This window comes from Ixodes scapularis, unplaced genomic scaffold, assembly GCF_016920785.2.
Source record: "Ixodes scapularis isolate PalLabHiFi unplaced genomic scaffold, ASM1692078v2 PGA_scaffold2__306_contigs__length_199485367, whole genome shotgun sequence".
Lineage (NCBI taxonomy): Eukaryota > Metazoa > Arthropoda > Arachnida > Ixodida > Ixodidae > Ixodes > Ixodes scapularis.
In genome coordinates this window covers 29,226,928-29,251,918 of record NW_024609857.1, presented here as the reverse complement: position 1 = coordinate 29,251,918, position 24,991 = coordinate 29,226,928, and the positions used below count along the sequence as shown (strand labels likewise).

The window sequence follows — 24,991 nt, the reverse complement described above, 5'->3', positions numbered from 1 at the left end:
TAAGTGGCGGCTCTACATTTCTTAAGTTCACCCTATGCAACGCTACACAAAACATGAGAATTGGGAGTGTGCCCCGCTCTACGAAAACGTAAATAATTCACCTGTGGCCGTCCTGAACACGTTGATTGCAGCTTGAATTGCTGCGGACTCGCAATCGAACACCCACGTAGCCGTCGTTGGTAATGTGCCAATAGAGAGTTTTAGTAGATCGTTCCCTTGGCTCCGATAACGATATCCGATACTCCGCCACCGCCTTCCTTGCGCATGCATAGTATCGTTATCGGGGCTATCGGAGGTATCGGAACGATCTACTAAAACTCTCTAATATGTCCGAATCTTCGCTCCATTGATGCCTGCAGGCACCGAAACACGACTTCTTATGCTTGCACATCAAAGGCTTGCATCAGTGCGTAAAGCACAGGGTGTGCTTCTCCTTTGATAAAGGTGTGGAGGGTGTAGAGCTGTCCTGGGCGGTGAAACTCCGGGAGGGGGGGTTGTACTTGTAGTTCCCGTCGCCCAGAACTTGTTCTGCGCCCACCAGGGCATCGATGTCCTTCTCGGCGTAGAAGACCAGTGTCCGCCGTCCTTGAGTCTTGTCTTCAAGTTGGAGAAACACTTGCGAATCCGTAGTAACACGGAGCTCAGGTAGAATGGTGTCAAGAGTGTTTCCTTTCAACGCCGCGTGGTGTCTATTCCGTGAAAGGCACCGTCGCTTGGTAGAAAATCCGTAGCCACTATTGAGTTGTGCTTGAATTTCCCCTCGAACGGTGTCGTCATAATCGGCAAACCTTTCAGGAATAGAGGAGACGGCTTCGTTAAATGCTTCTCTCGGTCTTTTTCGGCTGCTGCGGACGTTTGTCCGTACTTCATACATGAAGCGTTTCGAGAGAACGATGTAAGTATTGGAGTCTCCAGACGAGTTGCAGCTGTGGGATGTCGACGGCCGATCTGGATCGGTGGCCAGCATGCCGTTTGTTAGTGTCAGGTGAGCCACTGGGCACCTCTCAGTTGGTCCGACTTGCTGACTCAGGCGGTAGCAGGCGATACACCTATAGTAGACTGTGCTGGGATATTTTGGGTGTGCTGACTTGTGAGAAAATTCGAGCACAGCGTTCTCCCATCGTTTACTTCGATACTGCATCACAGGTCGACTTGAGCGCTTATGTGACGTCACAAACGACGGGACCCCGAAGCCGGGCTCCATGTCGACACGAAAGCAGTCGACTAATGCTGATCTGATGTCGTCGCTGTACCTTTCGTTGAATCTGCAGATAATAATAAGAATATATCACATTAAAATTTTTATTGAACCATTCGAAAACTAATTATTCGCGTAGAACTCAAGCAACATTTCACTAATCAACAAGACGTAATTAATACCCTACTTCTGTTTGACTTGCGCACAGGCAACTGATAATCTCCGAGTGTAGACACTGGTTGGTAAAACAATTGTCTTGGTTATTAAAAAAAAGAAACAAATTTTCCACTCACCAGATCCTAGAAGAAGGTGTCGAATCGAGAAGCTATTGTAACTTGTTTGTTCAGGTAGCGAGACTCGAGATCTTGTTCTGAACAGTTTATGTCTTGAATAATGCAGACGTGCGCGAAAATAAGGCAAACCGTGCGCAAACAAGGTCGAATCTTGTCGTACCGAGATGCCCCTTTTGTGGTAAACGGGGTCACCGGCCGATGGGACCCAGTGTCCCTGACAGTGGGGCGAAATCCTGGGAACAAAATTGTGCCTCCACTGACCTTGGGCGACAAAAGAATTCAGCGTCTTTTGTGTTAAACAGGGTCTTTCGTGTTAAAGGGATACTGAACCAAAGAATTTAGTGCCTATAATAAGTGGCGCACGTTCTTTCCACGAGCCAGAAGCCGCCGGTGTGCGCGAGCACACGCAACGAAAATGACGTCAAAGACCTCCATTCGCGCTTGAGAGGACAGTGAAATGCATGGGCTTCGGGCCAAAGGAGAATAAAGACAGGCTTTTCATCTCTACAAGTGAAAGCTACGTGCTTGTTAGACCAATTAATCGCTTACCTTTTACACCAGACACCACTGTGTAGACGAAAAACTTGTCTTTATTCTCCTTTGGCCCGAAGCCCATACATTTCACTGTCATATTAACCGCGAATGGATGTCTTTGACGTCATTTTTGTTGCGTGTGCTCGCGCACACCGGCGGCTGCTGGCTCGTGGAAAGAACGTGCGCCACTTATTATGGGCACTAAATTCCTTGGTTCAGTATCCCTTTAAACGGGGTCACTGGACGATCGGACCCAGTGTCCCCGACAGTGGGGCTAAATCCTTGAACAAAATTGTATCTCCACTGACCTTGACCTACAAAAAAGAAATCAAAAGTGTTTAGCACTTTTTGTGTTAAACCGAGGGTTGTGGGTAGTCAATCAACCAAGATTGAGCGCTTTGACGTGGACATTTCGACCTTTTTTGGATATTCGTCTCGATGGACATTTCGACTCGATGGAGATTTCGACCCGATTGAACATTTCGTCTCGATGGACATTTTGACCCGATTGGACATTTCGTCTCGATGGACATTTTGACTCGATGGACATTCTGACCCGATTGGACATTTCGTCTCGATGGACATTTTGACACGGGTGTCACGTGGCCTATTGGACATTTTGACACGATGGACATTTCGTCTCGTTGGACATTTTGACCAAAAGTCCGCGGGGAGGGGGGGAGGGGGGGGGGGGAAGGGAACCCCCGCATTGTAAAATGCAACGTGACTGGCACTCTCGCTATCGGCGCTCGGGAAAAATGGCGCCGGGTGTCGCGATTTCGCCGCCCCGATTACTGGTCAGTTGTGCTACTCGTTTTCCGCTGCAGCTGTACTAGGCTAAGAATTTAGCGACGAAAGTGCAAATACTGAGGGCCTTGGAGGGCGGCGTCTTTTGACAACTTATGGAAAGTTACGACGTCAAGAGAAGCACTTTGGCCACGTACGTAAAAACTTTGGCCGATATCCTACGGGCCTTTGAGAGCGAGAAGTTCAACGCGAAAAGAAAGCGGCCTTGGAAGGTGGTGCACCCGAAACTAAAAGAGGCCTTGCTGTGCTACATTGTCAGCGCACGGGATGCGTAGCTCCGACAGTGCGAGTGCGGTGGAGCACTCGACCGCGCTAAGGAAAGTTGCCGTCTTCGCCCAAGCGTCGTCCAGAAAGCAGGCGGTAATAACAGATTTTTTCTCAAAATAAAGGTGTGTCACAGGGCAACATTTTCGGGCAGCTTTCTTTGTCCTTTCCATATTTTTACTTTCGGTTAATTCGGACATTTTTGCCGGTCCCATGAGATCCGAATTAACAAGGTTTTACTGTAGTGGCACGGCAGATTCTATACTTGTTTTGCTTCAGTCTTTGTAAGGGGGACGCTGTAATCCAATTCTACTCATCTCTGATGTACTAGATAGCACCATATTTGCAGAGATAGTCTTCAGATTTTGTAGTTCCAGCAAAATATATTTCAGCTTATAAAATATTTGTTATTTGGCTTGTAAATTTTCAAGCAGATCTAGATTGAAGGCAGCAAATATCTTACCTGCAGTCATGGTATGTGTCCGAAGTATATTGCATTAAAATAATTGACCCAACCTCTTATTTTTGTTTTCAGTGCCTCTAGCGAATTGTGGATGCTAGGATTGCTTTTGTTTGTTTCACATTATCTACAACACTTTTTTCATCTTTATACTCAGTGCAGCCCTTGCCGAACGGAAGCTAGCATCGACTAGGCCAATTCGTTCCTGCATCATCAGCCAAGCCGAGGATCAGGTCCATGGCAGTCTGCGAAGGTTGTTGATGGTAAGCTGCCTTATATATACAGCTGTGTAATAGCAGCTTGTCCTGGAAGACAATTTGAAATGCGTGTTTATGTTTTAGAAAGTGAAATTTGCATGGGCGTACTTGCAACGTGAAACCTCACCAAGCCTGTTCTGATCTTTCATCCTTTTGAGATTTCAGTACAGCCGTTTCTGCTGCACACATACTGCCTCCTTTGGCCAAGTAGAGAGTTGATCCATATGAAGGTAAGCAGGTGATTATCAACTGCTCAGTGCTGTCCGTGGTGACGTTCTCTCCTTATCAGATGACTTACCATGCTTTGTTCGCAAGGCATTTTAAAAGGAGAGCAAGTCCGCTGGTGCATGATGCTCCCAGTACTGAACAGTCGACGATCGCTTGTTCACACTCGTAAAGATCACGACTGTACTTCAAGCTCGGCAAGTGTGACACTTATGTGATTCAGCCAGTGGCTGTGCAGTATAAAACGCGCCCAATTGGCAACTTTAATGCAGTCTCGTGTAGTCCCATTGATGTTTTCTTTTGGCATGCATGTTATGTGTTCACACTTTTTTTTCCCTCGCTTATCGATAGTCCAGCTGTCTGCAGAGAGTGAGTGTGAAACATGCCAACAAGCCTCTAAAGCAGTATGCAGTGCAATTTTGGTCTATTGTGCAAGCAAGGAAGAAGACTGCTCGTTTGGCTGTTGAGGCTGTGACATAGACATTAGATAGTTTTATCTGAGTATTGTTAGACCCGCTCCACTCAAAAGGAAAGCACCTGCATGCACACAACGCTCAGTCAGCAACGACCAACCGGAGCGCAGATGCCGATGGAGAAGACAATTCCTGCACCCCTATGGCCACTGCCGACTGAGCGTTACGTGCATGCCTGGTTAATTTCCCGCTCAGTGGCTGAGCTGAGCGGGCCGTAAAAAGCGCTCAGCTAAAACTTTTTCTGATAGGGGGTGGCTGACGCATAGATATTTCAGACAGAGGGATGGCCGACACTGCTCACATCAATTCTCAGTGTGAGCAGCTCTCATCGCAATACGGAAATTATGATTAAAACTTCCTCTACCCGTTTCTGAAGGTTTTGGGACATGTGCTCCTGGCAGTATTGTCGGGCTAGACATCATTACACCCAGATCCACTCTAATAAATTCTAAGAGGATGAAGTCAGTTGCCACATAACTTGTGCAAAACTAAATCTGGAACTCACTCCTCCTTCCTGTTTTCCACTGTATTGAGAACCTTGTCCCAGTATGTGATGGGTATGTGAAGAAAATTGACCAGATAAACAATATCGCTTAGAAAATAGATGTCCCATACATATTAATCTGCATCTACCAGCCACTGTACACTACCTCACTACTGATTTGGCATCTTTCAATTGATATTCCTGAACTGTTCGCACCTGTAGACATCTTAATGATGATAACGAGGGAATGTTTCATCTCATGGGATGTCATATGCTTAAAGTAAGTGAGGCTTGCGGGCATTTTAAAGGGCTAGGGCATGCCGATGGAAAACACTCAATGTGAGTTTGATGGTGGACGCTGATAATATATACTAGGTTTTGTGTAAGTCGCTATTTTTTATTTCATGAAGTCTGCAGATGACTTTTAGTCGTCAAGTTGCCATTATGTGGGAACCGGGGTGTCATACTCTGCAATGCATTACATGTTTACCTGTATCTACCCAATCTCATTAGTATGTGTACAACGGTGAGCTGTATATGTCAAGGATATGATTTGTCATTGTCTCAGTAATGCTAATGAATCGCTATGTTTACCTAAAAATGCTGAATGTGGATATCGGGGACTGCACACCTATCGTAACAAACGTCAGTGTTAAACAACATGCCAACTACTCTACCAAGCTCGCCCGTCTCTCGACATGCCCTTTTGAATTAAGATAGATGATTTCCACAAGCCTTTCTCTGAAGTGGGCCTTTTTCATACAAATAGCTGACCTTGATTATGAGATAACTGGACCATTTTCGCCCCTTGGTCATCCAGTGTGTTGTTACAGGTGTGTCCCTTAGGGATTCTTGTTTTGATATAGTTTCCAGATTGAAAATAAAATAAAGACAATTAGTGCATTAGCTACAAAAAAATTTCCTTTTACAGGGCTGCTTGTCTCATGCCCCTCACCCCAGTTTGGAATTTCTGGATTGTCACGTCCAGCTGGTATTGATTTACCCTGTCCTTCTACTGTGGTGTCGACTCTCTTTACAGGTGCTGTAATGAAGGACTTGCCTTCTCGGGTGCATGGTCCACTTGCATCACAAGCTGCATGAGAAGTGTGAAGAAAATTTCCTAGGCCCGTGACATGCAGCCTCTTTCATTCAGCGCACTCCTCTGGCGACAAGCGCATGATTACCAGCCGACTGTAGCTTCACTGCAACTGACAATAAACAATGACGGTAACAATTTTGTATGTTTCATTTATTGTTTACACACATTACGTGTTAAAATAACCCTTGTTATGAACTACATCATTTCTATTCAGGTGTGAATTGCACACAAAACCAAATGTTAGCATGGAAAACAAGACCGTGAACTGTATGGTTTTAGCCCGCTAGCCTGGGGTCTTGCTGGTATCTTGCGGTACTGCTGGTACTATGCCGGGGATTTGTGCTGGCAGCAGCCCGGGAACTCGCTGGGAAAAAAGACCGGGAACCGTATGGCTTGAGGCCGCTAGCCTGCGGTCTTGCTGGTATCTTACCGTATTACTGGTACTACGCTGGGGGTTTGTGCTGGCAGCATCCCGGGAACTCACTGGGACGCCCAGTGCCGGGTGTCCCAGCCAGTCCCAGTCGCTGGCCAGTGACTGGAAATCTCACTGGCCCGTTGTCGCCCCACGGGGCGTTTCCAGCGTCGGGCCAGTAGGATCTTGCCGGCAGACCGGTACCGCCCCATTCCCAAACCAGCGAGTTGTGCTACTTGGGATATGGTCTCCCCACCAGGACTACCTGATTGACCAAATTGAAAGAATTCAAAACAAAGCCGCGCGCTTCATATTTAGTGACTATTCACCTTACACGAGCGTTTCGGCACTGAAACAAAGGGCTAATTTACCTTTATTAAAAGTCAGGCGCAAAGTCTCCCGTCTTACCTTCATTCACAATATTTATTACTATAATGTTATAATGTTAGCCTTAAGGAACTCTTACTACCCCCCCCCCCCCCCCCCCCCTGATCGCATCTTTCCCAGACATGATCACCCTCACAAAATTCGTTTATCAAATTGTCGCACTAACCAGTTTCACAACTCGCCATTACAGCTTGCCATTGCAGAATGGAACTCTTTGCCCCACCACGTTGTAGATATCATAGATAAAAATGAATTCAAATCATCATGTGAACGTTTGTTTCACTTTTCCATGGAATGAATCGCGGGATGGTGTTTTTCTTGTTTTTCATGTGCAAAGATGGTCTTTTTTCTCTCTTTTTGTAGCCTGGTTGGCACGTTGTTTCCTGTTTGTGTAAGAGTGTATTCCTTTCGAGTGGGTATATTGCATTGTTTCTTGTTTATTAAGCAAATTTGTACGATATGTATCGTTTCAATATTTTTGTCGAAAACCTTGTACTCCCCCCTCATACGATGCCCGAAAGGGCGCTTTGAAATAAATAAAAAAAAAAAAAAGAGGGCGTCCGTCTGCGGACAAAACCATGGAAAGGGAAGCGCGCCGCGCAGGGAGGAGGAGTGTAGCGGAGAAAACAAGGGGGAGAGGCGTGCGACATCAAGAGGCGGAAGCCAATTCGCGCGCCGATACTGGGGCGAGTCTGAACTTGCAGGTCTGTGGAGCGCGTATGCCTTGGTTTGTGCTGCAAAATGAAGTGCAAACAGAGTACTGGCGCTATTCCAAGTAGTCGGCAGAAGAAGACGAATTGTGAATGAAGGAGAGGGGCTGCCCAAACCGGTGAACAGCGAAAGCACCATCAGGCAACGGATGCCGCTGCTAAGCGTGCAAGGCGGGCGAGTGAGAACCCCAAGGTCGGAAAAAATTAAATGGACATCCATTCGTGGATCCTTGGAGAATGCGTTAGCATGACCCTTGGGAAACACCCCAAACGTCGGCCTTTGCTAAATGCTAACACTGACTCCGTAACGAAGCCAAAAAGAGGAAGCAAATGATAGAGAAATCAAATGAGAAAGCCTAAAAAGAAAGCCAAAACAAAAAGAGTGAAGCGGTCAGCGTTAGCGTTTCTCACAGGAGGACGTGTGTGGCGTTTCTCAAGGGTCATGCTAACGCATTCCCTAAGAATCTACCAATGAACCGTTTTTTAATATTTTTTTCTCAAGAAAACCAAGTAGGAATGACCACCAGCATGTTGGCGATAATGTTGCGTGCTTTAGGTGCGAGGGGTGCTCATAAAGCTCCAGGATAAAAGACGCATCAATTTGTGCTGGCAATCTATTTGCCAGGGACGTTCTTTTCCACGCCTACTGGTGGGACGGTGCAGATTTTAGAAAGAAAATAGCTGCGAATCTCCAAAAAAATTCATTTTTTGAAGAGACGTCCTTCTAGTGGAAGGCGTTTTTTTTTTTTTTTTTCCTGATAAGTGGTGGTTGGATCTCTAGTTTGAGCAGCTTATGTGCGACTTTGAACAGAGGGGTCACCGTTGTAGCACTTGATGCGGTACATCTTAAAATAAAACAAGTAAACCCACGGGGACAACAGCAGCGTGATTTAGTAGTTTGTGTCTCTGACCGAGCACCTGGCTGATGTAGTCGGGAGCTGATGCGGCATCCTTCGCCATTCTGCACTTGATCCTCGAACACTGCTAATACAGTTTCGGTAGAACCAGTCAGCACCATAGTACACTCGAGAGCTTAAAGGGATGCTGAACTGAGAGTCGAATTTCAGAAAGCAACCCACCATCGATAGGCGCGACGCTACAAATCCCAAAACGTTACTCATAAAGCGGTATCTCCAACGGATCGTGGTATTTGTCTAAAAGAAGGGCGCTCTCGTACAAGCCGAAAAGACGCGTGACCTCGCGATTCTAATTTCCCTTTCTTTTTGCTTTGACTCCGCGAGGGCGCGGAGAGGAAAGGGAGCGAGGCCATTTCTCCTCCTTCTCAACCCTTCTGCGATAAGATGACGTCAACATTCTTCCTCGTCCACTCCTCTATTTTTCGGAAATACTGCCATCCGCTCGAGATATGTCTATATGAGTGATGCTGCGTGGTTTTTGGCGCCCTGTTGAACACTTCTGCTAGCTTATTTTGTGAAATCCGAATTTCGGTTCAGCATCCCTTTAAGTCGCTCTTTAATCGGAAGAAATGATTGTACAGATGTGCACGACGTTTTAACACCAATCAGGCCTGGTCCTGCTTTTCTGTTTCTTTCACACTGTACAAGTCAGCCGTCGAGAAAGCGAAAGCATAATTCTACCAGCTGGATCTTGCCGTTATACTCAAAAGTAACCCTCAAAAAGTTTGGCGCACAATTAATTCCAATTATCGTAAGCAAGTCTCTTTAGTGAATGACAATATAATTTATCTAACTGATGAGGACACTGCTGAAACGTTCTGTGACGCATTTTCTGACCTGTTTAATAATACTATCGTTACATCGTCGCCAGATATTTTATCACTGTCCGTGCCACCTATGCATCCATTTACTTTTTCAGAACACGACATTAGCAAATTAATAGACTCCCTCAAAACGTCATCGTCATCAGGAGCTGAAGACATAAACAGCAAATATTGAAAACGACTAAGCCGCTACCTTCTGACATCATTATTTCAACAATCCTAAGATACCGGCGACGTTCCCGACGACTGGAAAGAAGGTAAGGTCGTTCCGGTTCACAAACGTGACGATGGGCACTCCCCTCTAAATTACCGGCCCATATCATTAACTTCTGTATGCTCTTGGCTCATGGCACCTGTCGTTCGTTCTCAAGTTTTTGCAATTCCTGGAACAGAATAAGTTCTTTTTCCCCAATTAGCATGGCTCTATAGGGAACACCGTTCATGCGAAACGCAGCTGACCACTTTCTGTCACAGTATTCACTCTTCTCTAGAAACCGTGCAAGTTCATGCCATTTTTCTCGATTTTTCTAAAGCTTTTGATCGCGTTTCCCATAAACCTCTACTAACAAGGCTGTTCACACTGTCTCTTGACTCTTCTATTCTAGCCTGGATTGAACGCTTTCTCACCTCTCGAAGCTGGCGTGTGCAAATTAACAACTGCCGTTCCCGAACAGCTCCTGTAACCTCCAGTATACCGCAAGGGTTTGTTCTTGGGCCCCTTCTTTTTCCCGTGTATATTAATGACCTCCCTCTTTCATTGTATTATAACGTTCGTCTATTTCCTGATGATTGTGTAGTCTAAACAGCCATAGCTAACACAGATGACTTGCTTAACCTACAGGCTGATTCAGACCAGATTAACGATTGGTGTTCAAAGTGGCAGATGTTACTAAACAGATCAAAATCCAAATACCTCTCCTTCTATTGAACTCGTCAACATTCTCACTCTTCCTACTCTGTTGGTAATCTTAATATTGATTCCGTGTCGACTTACAAGTATCTTGGCGTTGACTTCACTCGTGACTTTTCTTTGAAAACCCCTATTAATGCTATCATTTCCAACTCAAACCGCACTCTTGGTCTCTTGCGCCTCAATCTTTGTCTCGCGTCCCCATCTGTGAAGAGGCTTGCATATGTCACATTGGCACGTCCAAAATTAGAATGTGCATCGTCAGTCTGGGACCCCCATCTTAAATACCTTGTATCCGACCTAGAATCAATTCAAAATCGTGCCGCTTGCTTTATAACGTCTCAATACTCTAGGTTTGTTACTGAACTTAAACAACATTTATCACTTACTCACTTATGTTCACGCAGGCGCGTCACTAAATTATGTATTTTCCACAAGTTATACTCTGATGATCATCTACACAAGTCATTCATCTAGCCACCTCATCGTAATTCAACCCGTATTGGTCAATATGCAAAAGTTGGCCTTCCTTTCATTCGAAATACAGCATTCCTTAAATCTTTTTTCCCGGCAACATTTGTGGAATGGAACGGCCTGCCCGAAGCTATCGTCTTCGTTCAAGACATTCATTCGTTCCGCCAAGTGTTAACCTCGCTATTTTGTTTATCCCACTCCCTTATGTAATACCCTGACTCAGTGTTCTAAAGGTATTTAAATAAACAAATAAATAAAGATGACGTAAAGAATCCAGTCCACAGGCCTTGTGTTAGATAAAAGCCGAGCGCCATGATGCGATCACATCGCCAATATAGGCGCATTAATTTGGCTCTCTCTGCACAGCGAACGCGATTGCACATCTTGGATTTTTATGGGTTAAAATGATTTTAAGTTACTTTCATAAACAAACCTGCTAAACAAAAAAAAAAAAAAAACGCCTTGAAGGTAAAACATTTTTCATGCGTTCAATCACTGACCATATGCGAACACGCCAAATTTGACCTGGCGTAAGATAATTTGCGCGACGTTTCTCTATCGAAATTCATTACAGAAAGGCTCGATTTCATTGTTAGTTAACTAAACTTGGGGGGCTGATCGGTGCGTGATGCTCGGGAAATATGTAATCGCAAGCAGAGTCCCCTTCTTCGTGTCCGTCTCTGTTCGCGCTTACAAGTTTCCGGAGCACCTTTAATTTGCTGGTCAGCCCCCACTACTAAACTTCATTTGGAGACCATAACACTGCGTAGGTCGAATAATAGACGACTCCGTTCTTTTACTTAAACCAACGTCACCTCGGGCTAGATTTATGTCCCGGTGCCGCCGCGGCGGATGAGGAATGACGGCTCCTAACAATGCTCGGTTTTTGCTGTCATCGGAAGCCTTTGATCGATTCGTCTCCATGGGCTTTTCTTTCCGTCCCTGATTTTTTTATTTTGGTGATGTCGGGCAGCTTACTATAGTTGTTTATGGTCCTTATTGTTTTCTTTCCTCCTTTTCCTATTCCCTTCGATCGCGGTGGGGGTGATGACTTTCCTAGAAAGAGTTGAAGTATATATTTAAAAAAAAAGAAAAGAAGTCAGGAGCGTTCGTTTACCTAAAGCTCGCAGTTCTGATATATAGATGCCACAAACTGTTGATAGACATGTTCGTCGATAACACTGTTTACAGACTGTTTTTTTTTTTTCCGTTGGCGCGCACGTGTATTGCTGCCTTCATATCGGTATTTTAAACAGCGTAACCGTCTGGTGGTCATCTGGAGATAGCCTTTCGCTGTTCCTTGCACGGAAAGGTGCAGAAACAAAAAAATATGAGAGACGCTAAAATGAAAAAGCGCGAAGACATGTGTGTCTTCCCCGCGCGTTCAAACCTAAATGGGTTCGCTCGATTTACCGAGGATTCGTGTGCAGAAATACGTCGAGTGGTGGAGTTTTTATTTAAAATTGGCTGTAATAGCAACTTCCATTTTTGGTCATTGGACCTTATTTATTTATTTTTGATTGTTTTGATTGGTTTAAACAGGTTATGGCACTTGACGGTGCAGGTTGAGACACGATTTTTTAAAACTTTTTTTTATATTATTTCAATTGGAACTTTTAATAGCAATTGTATTGACTGCACGTGGCGAAAAGATTGTGAAGGCACGACGTCAGATCGCGTTCAACAGAAGCTGACTAAAATCGTCGCTGTGACTGTCCTTTCGCGATTGGACAACACAGCTGCTTTCACCGACGGGAAAAAGAATCTGTTAGCGGGTGAACCTTGAAGATATTTGACGACCTCACAAGTAGCCATTATCACAGACATCGAGAGCAGCCACGTAAGATAGCTGAACCCGTCCCAGGTTTGAGCACCCGCACCGCGGTCTCATTCTTGATTCGCTGATTAGTTCCGTCCGCTTATCAAGTGACGCCTGTCACTTTAAAATTCCTGCCTTCCCCTCCTCATAGTCCCATGCCTCCTTCCCCTGTCATGATTGAAAAACTTTATTAAGATTTTGGAATGCATGCATCTTCTATAGATCCTTTCTCTCACTCACTTATCGAGGTAAGTCTCGTCCTGTGATATTATTTCTAAAAATTGTAAGAGCGCGCCCCTGAAACATCTCGCCACAAATAGTCAGTCGTAAGTGAAGTACTACCTATAGATTGCCATACGTTAAACACACACACACAAAAAAAAAAAATGGGCGACTGATGAATTTCTTGCAAAGGTTCCAGCTCGACAGAGAACTTCCACCGTGCCCACTTGTCAACGAGAAAATGCGCTCCGCACAGTGTTCGACAGAGCTGAAGTAGACTCGACAATCGAATTCTTCGAGGAGCCCGACTCGCTCGAGCGTACGTCGGGTCGACACGGATCTGTATACACCGGCAACAAGGAGCTCTTCATTCCGCCCTCCCTACTTTCCCTCGCGCTCCCGTGATTCGAGGACTGGGACCGCTCCCGGAACGGCATCCGGAACGAGTGGAGGGAGAATTCGAGTCGGCTTTAGGCTTTGACAAATGAGCTCGGCTTTCTGTTTACCTCGTCCGAAGCGCCAGGAGGCGGACTGTTTGGCTTGGCACCTTTGGCGACTCCCCGCCTTCTGCAGATGTCCCTTTGTTTCGTGGAGCTGCATCCGCGATTGAGTTGGTGGTGGGAAATTCGGTGTCCGTGACGTCCTCGTGTTCACTTTAAAGTCGAGCTGGCGGAAGTTTAGGATGCGGTTGTTTCCTTCGCGTGGAATGGCGTTCACGATGCTCCGCCCGCGGACTTATTTCGGAAGCCTAGTGTTGTAGCGTACTCAAATACCACAAGGTCGCACTCACACTCCCTATAGTAATAATAATCATAATAATAATAGGGAATGTGTGGATATTTATACAGTGAGTAGTTGGTCAGCCATTTCAAAGTTGCGACGAGTCACTCGCTGTAGATGAGCAATGTAGCCAGTGCAGTACAACCGCTAGCCTGGGGTTTTTAACGTGCACCGCGCAGTAGTGATACACAACCGCACGCTGGTACGATGCTCATCCAGATCGAAACGGGCAGGGGTGGGGATTGAACCCTATACATGATATGTATGGCGACTGAACCCTATATATCATATGTGATGAGCGATCCCACTTGAAAAGAAGAAGAAGAAGACGAAGTTGAGCTCAAGAGCACGGCTCCGATGACCAGTCCCACTGGGGATGAAGAAAAAGAAGCGAAGCAAAAGAGCAGGGGCAGACAAGGGCAGAAGAGGAGAAAGAAGAAGGGTACGGTGACCTGTGATATGACATATGATATACGATTTATTTATTTCAGCTCAGGAGAGCCGCGGCGCCGCAGTTTGGCAAATCGCGATGATGACGATGATGATGTGATTATGAAGAAGGTAAAGAGCGTATAGGGTCTTGTGTGGCCCCTATTCTTAGTGACATTTTTCTGTCCACTGTAGATCAGGCTATTCACATCGCGCTTAGCCCTCTTCCGGTACGGAAAGTTTTTAGATATGTCGATGATTTTTTGATTGTGTATGAGAAAGATGTAGAGAGTGACATTGTAAACCAGGTGTTGCAAACCTTCGTTAGGTGTGGCTTAGGCCTCAAGTTCACCTTCAAACAACCCAAGGCTGGCACCTTGCAATTTTTGGACCTTTCATTATCCGTCCAGCCCAATCACCTCTGCTGGTCCTTTTCTCCCCGATCAAAGAAAGGCATTCTTCCGTACACGTCTTCCCATTCAAAGGTCATAAAAAGAGGAATAGCCGTCTCCATTTTAGGATCGGCCCTGTTTAAGTCCTGTTACCATGCGGTCAAGGAGAGTTGTGAGTCTCAGCTTGAACGCCTAAGGGTGTCTGGGTTCCCACCGCAGGTGCTTGTTGAGGTTTTGGGTTCCCTGTTACGGAAGGTGAAGTTGGTTCACAAGGACAAACCTCATTTACAGAGAAAGCGCCCGGTAGTGGTTCTCTACCTTCATAAATTTTGCCACAATTTAAAACAAGTTGCCAGCAGGTACGAGGTCCCGGTGGTGTTTTCTGCTCCCTACAAGATAGCCAAGTTCTGCTCTGTTGTGTTCATCATGTTTCGTTATCACTTCCTTTTCTTCTCTGTGTTGTCCTATCTGTCATGTTATCATCATTCTGGGATATAATGGGAATGTCTCGTGACATAAAGCAGTCTTCCTGAAAGCTCCGACTGGACTGGTCGTTCTTCACACACGTCCCCACACCCGGGGACTCTACATTCATTTTGGCGACGAGGAGGTCCCTGGGCCTTACCGTTCACCTGGGCAAGCAACGGCTCGGTCTCCGATTTCGTCGGTTGGGCCCCGACGAGGGATCCTGCTGGACAAGCCTTCTTCGTCCCAGCGACAATCAAGATGGCGGCTGAATAGAACGGCCTCCATTCAGAGTCACCTCGACAATGGCGTCCGGTGGCCGACTCCCTCCGGAGTTCTTGACAAAGCCGGGTCCTCCGCCCATTCCATGGGAACAGTGGATTCGGATGTTCGAGCGATATTTGTTGGCCGCTGGTGCTCGAGACTACGACCCAGAGCGTCGGCAAGCCATGCTGCTCAACTGTCTCGGCCAGGCCGGTCAGCAGATATTCGACTTCCTACCAATGCCACAGCTTGCTGTTGAACAGGCGCCAGCAACGTCGGCAACAGCAAGCGGCGGAGCGGCTGTCGGTCAACCTGCGACAGACGTCTACTCAGAGACCGTAATGCTTCTGGAAGCAGAGTTCACACAACCTACGAACGTAACTCTGCAACAGCTTAAATTCCACAGTCGGAAACAAGAAGAGGGTGAGTCGCTCAAAGACTTCCTGTCGGCGCTTCGAGCACTTGCGATTCCGGCCAACTTCGGAAACCAAACCCAAGAGCAGGTTCGGAAGCAGTTTATGGTTGGTGTCGCGTCGACCGAAATTCAGGAGCGTATGGTTCTGGATGCCGCTCTTCCATTTGACGTGGTCATCCAAACTGTTCTGAACCTTGAACGCTCACGACGTGAGGTGCGAGAATGGGCGTCACTGGCAACTCCGCCTGCGAACGCTCAAGCAACTTGTCAGGTTACCACCAGGAATAGGGTCTTTGAAGCAAGATCACCGGCAAGGGAAGACTTTTCAATGCAACGGTCTCTGCCGTCTTCAAGAAATGAGCCACCTCGGGAGGCACAGCGCCGGTACAGTAGTCGTCCTTCCAGGCATCAGCCGGCAGACAGGCGAAGATCGTCCTCCCGCAGCATGCGTGACAGACAGTCCTCGACTGCTCCGTCCTGTACAGCCTGCGGTGGTACCGGTCGCGACCAATCTTATGGAGGTGGACACTCAGGATTCATACAGTCGTCGGACCGCAGAGTGGTCCAGTTTAAACCGTCAACTTGTTCGCGGCAAGACTTCGCGAGACAGCAGTCCCCCCGACGGGATCACACAAGAAGTCATGGGCGCACGTGCTCCAATTGCGGTCACGGCTGGGAAAGTTGCCGGAGCTATGACACCTGCCCAGCACGGAACCTTTACTGCTATAACTGTGGCCGTCGAGGTCATTTCGGCGATGTTTGGAGAAGCGTGCGCAGAGCTTACTCTCAACGGCGCCGGCGTGAAGAAGTTGAACGAATTCTATCAGATTTCGATGACGACGATGAAGCAGGGCTCGTAAATCACATTACGGGAGCCTCTAAAACGCGTATTTTTATCAGCGTCAAAGTGTTTGGGACACCACTGTCGTTCTTGTTAGATACGGGATCGTCCGTTTCTATAATGGACAAGTCCACATTCACACAGCGATTCGCCAGTGATGCAAAAGTCGTGCCACCACCTGTTACATTGCTGAACTTTTCCCGTGAACCCATCAACGTCCTGGGTGCCTTCGCGGCGACAGTAATGTTCAAGACGCGACAGGCACAAGTCTTGTTCTACATCGCGGACAGAGGCACGTCGCTACTTGGCATGGACGCTATAGTGGCACTGGACATTCAAATGAGTGGAGCGACCAAAACGTGCTTCTACACGGAGACCGGCGAACTTGACGAAGCGTCATCGAGCCCGTCAGATCCTTCTCTGTTACAAACACAGACTGCTGACATTGTAGAAGGTCGACAACCAGATTCTTCGATATCAACCGCCGTACCGTCACAACCGGATGACTTTTCGGCGGCGCTGGAGGAAGATTGGGCGGCTCGGCAACAGCCACAAGCACGGGCGACAGTGATGCCACCGTCCGCAGCTACGCCGGCAAAGCCTGCATCTATACAACCAAAACTTCCACCGTGTCTCGAGCACTTTAATCACCTGTTCACCGCTGGCCTGGGTAGAGTCAAGGGAATCGAGTGCAAGGTGAGAATTCGTCCTTCAGTTACACCTGTCAAACATCGCATGAGGCGAATTCCACAAACTGCTCGCCAACCGGTTTCGGAAGAGATTAAGCGTCTCGAAGAAGCAGGGGTCATTGAACGCATCAATGCCTCAGAATGGGTGTCGCCCATTGTGGTAGTACAGAAAAAGGACGGGACCATTCGGATGTGCGTGGACCTCCGTAGCGCAAACAAAGCGGTGGTAATTGACAGCTACCCCCTCCCACACATCGAAGAGCTACTGAATGCGCTTCACGGCGCACATCACTTTTCGAAATTGGACCTTGCAGCAGCATACCACCAAGTGCCCTTACATCCCGACAGCCGTGATATCACAGCGTTTATCACACACGAAGGGCTGTTTCGCTTTAAAAGAGTATGTTTCGGCTTGGCTTCCGCTCCAGCAATTTTTCAAAATATGATGTCCAAGATCCTGCATGGTTGTCAAGGGGTTTTGTTTTACCTCGACGACATTGTCGTGTTCGGCAGGACCCCACATGAACATCTGGAACGTCTGCGGGAAGTGCTACAACGGATTTCTGACGTGGGCCTAAAGCTGAACAACAAGTGTGTTTTCGACGTCACAGAACTTTCATTTCTGGGACACAAAGTTAGTGGAGCCGGAATTGCCCCTTTGCAACCATAGGTGGATGCCCTACAGGCTGCTCCCATTCCAACAGATCTGACGCAACTGAGATCGTTTCTCGGTATGGTTGAATATTATTCTCGTTTCCTACCCCATCTGGCTTCAGAGGTGGAGCATCTGCGTAGGTACCTTCGAAAGGACATGCCTTTCATTTGGGATCAAGATGCGGACCAGAGGTTCCGGCGTGTGAAGAGGTTGCTGTCATCGGCTAAAACTCTCAAGATGTTCAATCCACGCCTGCCCATCATCGTAGCCACGGATGCTTCCGCCTATGGACTGGGAGCAGTGCTGCAGCAGCTTCACGGCAAGGAAGTTCAGACTGTCGCCTTTGCTTCACGTACGCTCACTCCGGCTGAGCGCAAGTACTCCACGGGAGAGCGAGAAGCCCTTGCCTGCTTGTGGGCGTGCGAGAAATGGCACGCCTACCTCTGGGGTCGCCGTTTCACCTTACGCACAGACCACCAGGCTCTCGCGTCGTTGTTGAGCACGCGAGGAACTGGACTTCGTCCACTCCGCATCACTCGGTGGTCGACACGCCTCCTGAAGTATAACTTCCAAGTGGAATACCAGCGGGGCAGCGAAAATCAGGTCGCGGACACACTTTCCAGGCTCCCTGTACCAGCTGACGAAGGTGGCACAGATTTCGACGAAGAGATCGTGTCTTTCACCGCGCTGGAAGACGAATGCATCACAAAGGCTCAGCTTCAACAGGAAACAGCTGACGACCCGGAACTGACCGCCGTGATGTCCTTTATCACCTCGGAATGGCCACCGTGGAGGGAGCCGTCTTCTGACGAAGCCATCTTCTACAGCATTAAAGACACACTCTCTGTGTACGATGGTCTACTGCTACGGGGTGATCAGTTCGTCGTTCCTGCGAGCATGAGAAAATCACTCATCGCGCGAGCGCACGAGGGTCACCCAGGCATCGTCAGGACACAGGCTCGCCTTCGTGATCTCTACTGGTGGCCACGCATGAACGCGGACGTAAAAGCGGCAGTACAAGCATGTGTTGTTTGCAAAACCGCTGACAAAAGCGCGAAGACATCGCCAACACCCTTGCAACCAGTCCCACTGCCAGAGCGGCCGTGGTCGAAGGTCGGAATTGACATTGTCGGTCCCTTCGAGAGAGCACCACCGGCTCTCCGCTATGTAATCACGGTGGTCGATTACTTCTCCAAGTGGCCGGAAGTACACTTCTGCCCTAACGTCACCACTAAGGCGGTGACAAATTTTCTACATATGGTCTTCACGCGCGAGGGGTATCCAGAGAGTGTCGTATGTGACAACGGGCCCCAGTTTACGTCCGAGGAGTTTAAGAGGTTCCTGGCTCATCGTGGTATAAAGCACCAGCTGGTCTCGAACTACCATCCGCAAGCCAATGGGCAAGTTGAAAGATTTAATCGCACATTCAAGTCCTACGTACAGTGTGCTTCACTCGAGAACCGATCGCTACAAGCCGCAGTTCTTGACTACATTTTCATTTACCGGTGTACACCGCACGCGACTACGGGACTTTCTCCCGCTCTTCTCCTCCACGGTCGCAAGCCGCGCAACAGGCTACACATCCTTGGACTCTCGTACACGGAGTTCCTTAAGAACCCTGTTGAGGAAATGCAGCGAATGCGCGACCGCGTACGGCAACGACAAGAGAAGAGCGGGTTCTACACTGACGGAAGACGGGCGGCCAAGACACCGCGTTTTAGAGTGGGTGATTTCGTTAGGGTAAAGAAGCCGGGCCATATACGCAAGGGAAGCCCAGCGTTCACTCCTCCAATGCGAATAATCAAGCAGGTCGGGAGATGGACGTACCAACTTGAGGATGGCAGGGCGTGGAACGCTTCAAAGTTGTCGGTCGTCCCAGAGCCCGAGACGAGCATGCACAACCAGAGCAGGCCAGCAACGAGGAACGATACACTTGTACAGCCCACTTCAAGTGAAGCCAAAAGAGTTCCTCAAGGTGTAACCCCTACCGGAGGTGCAAGCAAGCAAGCAAAACTTTATTTTCTGTAAGGGCCTACGTCCTGGTCCGGACGGCCCGTCCGGCCCACGTCTCGCGGATGGATTCCGCAAGGGGACCGGAGTGATTAGTTAGTACTTCTAGTGCGGTGGATATGTCGGTGCCCGTAGGTGGAGCCAGCCATTCCTCCCAAGAATTGATATGTGAGAGGGTTGGGGGAAGGGTGGGTGGGTTACAAGACCAGTAGGTGTGAGGGATGGAAGGGTATTCTCCGCATTTTGGGCAGGTGGGGGAGCCGGGTCGTTTGTAGATGTGGTGGAAGATGTGGTGCGATGGAAGAGAGTTGGTCTGGGCTTGCCTGACGAGGGAGGATTGTTGCCTAGACATGGTCTTTGGTGGGTGAGGGTAAATGGTCCGCTCTTCACGTTGCTCTTTTAATCTCGACTTCCGCAGGGCTCGGTGAGCGTTCCTTGTTGTGCCTACCGAGTAGATAGCCGGCCATGACGTGACGGGACCCGGGGAGTTTTCGCGGGTGAGACGATGGGCTGTCTCATTTCCCTCCACGCCTTGGTGGCCAGGCGAGATGGTGCCACCATGACTGGCAGCCAACCGCTGCTACTCCCACGCAGTGGCAGCGACAACAGCACCGACCACACATAGAGCCTTCCTTGACTAGTCCGATACGGTGGCAAAGACAACAGCGTCGACCTTATACACCGCCAACCTTCGAGACCCCAAGACAGCCACGTGAACTCAGGATGGAGCCCTGTGCAACGCCGTCGGGACGTGGCTCGGGACAAAGGGGGCAGTTGCCGGTCGGTGAGCCTTTCCCCTCCGGAGAGGCAGCGCATTCGCCAGACAGTGCAATGGAAACGCCCCGACTGCCAGGACTGCAAAGGCCACGTCGAAACCGTCGACCACCGTTGTACTATGGCGATTTTGTTTGATTAACGAAATGTACATAGGAGTCTATGGAAATCGATGCGTGTGAGTTAGCCTGATTATCTTTATAGTTCCTGGCCAGGAACACCTAAGTCTGAATGATGTGAATGTGTTTTGATGTAATAACTGTATTGTTCGCATGCGCGTTAAAACTGTGTTGAAACTGTATTGACATATATGTAACTGATGGTGTGTTGGTTATGTGTCTTCTACGCTATGTCCTATTTCTATCCTTCTCTTTTTCTCGACTGTAATATATTCACTTTTAGTTTTCTTGTCATTTAAGGGGGGGAGAAATGTTGTGTTCATCATGTTTCGTTATCACTTCCTTTTCTTCTCTGTGTTGTCCTATCTGTCATGTTATCATCATTCTGGGATATAATGGGAATGTCTCGTGACATAAAGCAGTCTTCCTGAGAGCTCCGACTGGACTGGTCGTTCTTCACACACGTCCCCACACCCGGGGACTCTACATGCTCTAAAGTGGGTTCTGTTATTGACAACCACTCAGCACCAGGGTGCCTGAAGCGTCACAAGCACAAGTTTGTTCCCTGCTCAGAGGGTGTTGTGTACAGGATCCCCCTAACGTGTGGAGGTTGTTATGTCGGACAGACTGGACGTTGTCTTAATGACCGACTCCGTGAACATTTCTATTCACTTCACGCCACAGTGGGCGGCCTCCTGCCCTTACACTGGCGCACCTGTCAGTGCTCGCCAACTTTTTCGGAGACAACAATATTAGGACGATATATAGATCGGCAAACCACAGAAATTTCAGAAGCCTACCACATCCAAAAATCAGGCCAGCTGTGTGTGAGTCACCCTTCACTATCTTTGTGTGACAGGGAGGTAGACTTCCTAGCCAGGGCATACGAGTGATCTTGGCCGGTCTGTACGTTTTGCAAATGTTTTTGTTTTTTCTTAATGTTTTTTCTTCCTTTTTTACTCCATTTTTGTGTCGTGCCTTTATATTGTAGTTGTTTTCTTCTTTTTTTACCGCAACTGTTTTTCTCGTTTTTCTTCGTTTTACCCTGTGGGTGCGCGTACGTTTCAAACCAAGCGGCGGTCTTCGCGACGGTAGTCTTCGCGGGGCCGTCCTAAGCTGCTGACTTCTAGCAGGCATGTCCCGAGCACCTGGCGAGGGCTTCCAGCTTGCCCAGCATACAGATGATCCCGCCGAATTTACGCTGACGGAGTAAGTCCATCACCCCCGCAATGGAGCTCTTGGAGGTGGCGGTGTTGGCCGGGCGGCGGTCTTTGCGAAAGCGGGCCTTGACGTCTCCCAGCTTGCGGCCGAGCTAGCAAGCCAGCAGCTTGAGCACCCTCTCGATCCAAGACATGGTGGGTGCCACTGGTTTGGTTGGCTGTCTGACAATGAAAAAGCACGTCTCACGGCCCTCTTGACAAATAACAGAGCAAGGGAGAGCCAGGGGCAGCAAAGCCGGACCTCTGTCGACGTGACCAGGCGTCAACAGGCCCGACCCCCAGCCTGCTTCTCACGTAGGCCGGGCACCGATCTGCCTGAATTCGACAAGGCTGCGTGGGGGGCAGCCTTCAACATCCGCTGCCAATGAATGGGACTCTGGGACGTTCATAATACCGGGCCCAAGCTCCACCTTTGATAACAACTGAAGGCCGACCTCTTCGGCTTGCGTCACGCCTTCGGCTTGCGTCACCTCTTCGGCTTCCGGTGTCATCTCTTTGGCTTCCGGTGTCATCTCTTCGGCTTCCGGTGTCATATATTCGGCTTCCGATGTCACCTCTTCGGCTTCCATCGCCACCTCTTGGGACTTTCGTCGCCCCCCGTCTTGGACGAACAGTAGGCTAACAAACACATGACCCCCCGTGTCATCTCTTCGGCTTCCATCGCCAGCTCTTGGACTTTCATCTCCCCCCCCCCCCCCCCCCCGTCTTGGACGAACAGTAGGCTAACAAACACATGACCCCCCGTGTCATCTCTTCGGCTTCCATCGCCAGCTCTTGGACTTTCATCGCCCCCCGTCTTGGACAAACTTTGAGCAAACGAGCACTTGAACACCTTAAAGAACAGGACTAAGAAGTATGACAGTGTTAATAGCTAACAGATATATTTTGCTGCTTTGTTATAGACTATCCCTACCGAAAAATCCGGTATAACTTTCCCTATCCGGAATATGGAACCGGAAATTTGTTACTGGAAACCCGAAATCCAGATTGCAGACAAAGGAATAATTTCTGAGAACCTAAATTCCAGATAGAGTCCAGATAGAATCCAGATAGATTTCCGGTTCCATAATCTGGATAGCGAAAAGTTATACCGGATTTTTCGGTAGGATAGTATACTGTGAATACTTTTTAACGTATCCTTCTGTGGCCTCCGCTATAATCCACCGTTAAAAAGCCTCTGACACGCCAAAAAAAATGTATTTTATTCTAGGCGTTGAAATGACATGTCAGGACATTACAAAAAATTTTTTCACTATAGAAGTGCGTAGTTTTGTTATAAAAAATAGAAATACGAGGCCCAATTCAAAGTTCCCGCCAGTACACTGTGATGTAACAGTGTACCGCAAGGTGTCGGGGCGGTCAGAAGGGAGGCATCGCCGGAAGTCACGTGAGCTGTATCCCTCTTCGTGCTTACCGCGAGCGCGTGTAATATTTTTTTTAATAGTTTTGTTATTCTCCGCACCTCCACGAGCGATCCAAGCAGACAAAGTATCTTTTATTTGCTTTTCATCGCTTAATGTTGCTGTAAACGTAGAAGAGGAGTCAGTGAATTGGCGTGATCAACTACAGTGCCTAGAAGGTGCTCTGTGAGGGACTGTCCCGGTATTTCAGCAACTGAAGAAGAGATCACACTGCATGCGTTTCCGAGAGACGGCAGGCATTTTCAGCCTGGAGAGTATACGATGATTCGACAACCTCGGTGTCCGAAGCTTCAGCAATGCAATTGGACGTGTCTTACGCAAGCAATCCTAATTTCTGCGAGCGTCCTAAATTTTTTTTTCAAAACTTGATAGCTTTTTTTGTGCCCAGTATAGCTCTGTATCATCGGACTGACGGCATGCACCCGTGCACTGGCTTGTACTCGCAACGCTTTTATCATTGACCTCCATCACGTCGATCTACTGACTCTTCGTCCTCAACTTTTACAGCACGCAAACTAACCAACGGTGCAGCGATAAAGAGCTAGTGGAACTGAAACTTCGTTTTCTACAATCGCTCGTACAAAGAGCAGAAAATTAAAAAAAAAGTCGTAGGCACGATTGCGGAGAGTACGAGGAGTGAAACTCACTTGACTTTCTGCGAACCCACTTTTAGTGACGTATGTGGATGCCTCCTTTCTGACCGCCCCTACACCTTAAAGGAGCTGTGCAACGATATTCAATTGGAATGTTTTTCTCTCTACACTAGCTTACTGGCACACCTCGGACTCAAGGATACTCACACGCAACACCATTGGCCAAGAAACTCCTTTGTTGTGGTGTAATTTCAAGGACAAAAGCGATCATTTTCATTCAATCTCTCCTTTGCAAAATTTGATGACGTAACTCGGGGATCGCAGTACACCCAAGTGACGATATTTGAATGCGGTTCACAGATTGGACCCGAGCATTGCGTGGGCACTCGACTTGGGCTCGTGACAATTGCTAGCTCGAGAAGCATTCGGGTTGTGACCCGTGTCCAATCGCTGCAACGACGACAACAGCCGAGCGATAACAATGTCTGGAACTCAGCGCGTGTCCTGCGCTTTGCCAACCCCTGCGCGTGCTATGATCAACACTGGCGGCATATAATCGGCTCCAGATCACGTGGCCGCTTGTTCTGGCTGCGAGTTGAGGGGGTGAACGCCGCTCGTTTTTCTTAAATTTTTTTCTGGGACTTCTATTGCGTGGGGTGAAAAACGAACGCGTGTTTCATAGGTCATTAACGTTAGGGATCCGATTTAAGCGGTATTTGTGCACAGTACAAAAATTGTTGCATCGCTCCTTTAAGGTACACTGTTACGTCACAGTGCACTGGCAGGAACTTTGAATTGGGCCTCCTATTTCTATTTTTTTTATTAAAAAAAACTACGCATCCCTATAGTGAAACAATTTTTTTTGTAATGTCCTGACATGCTATTTCAACGCCTAGCATAAAAAAAAAATATTTTTTTTGGCCTGTCAGAGGCCCTTTAAGCTAGCAACAACCGCATCACATGAGACAAAAGACATGGTGTCTTTGTACAGACACGATGACGGACATATTTGGGGGACTTGCCTCAAGCATCTTCGAAGCAGTTTTGATTCGGACATCTGTATGCTCCCCACATGTCTGCAGACAGTTCGTACATGACCGATGTCACCAACAAACAAGAGAGAAGCACGCCTCAAATAGACTTGTCTTTTGCATG

General features: G+C 48.0%; 1 protein-coding gene across 1 annotated transcript in view; it reads right to left on the bottom strand.

The window, feature by feature from the left end:
* Positions 1–22,391, bottom strand: part of LOC120839914 — a 34,974-nt gene extending 12,583 nt beyond the window's left edge. The window contains exon 1 of the mRNA XM_040210315.3: positions 22,217–22,391. Within this exon, the coding sequence (XP_040066249.2) occupies positions 22,217–22,391 (175 nt within the window). The remainder of the gene's footprint in view (positions 1–22,216) is intronic.
* Between the last annotated feature and the right edge of the window lie 2,600 nt (positions 22,392–24,991).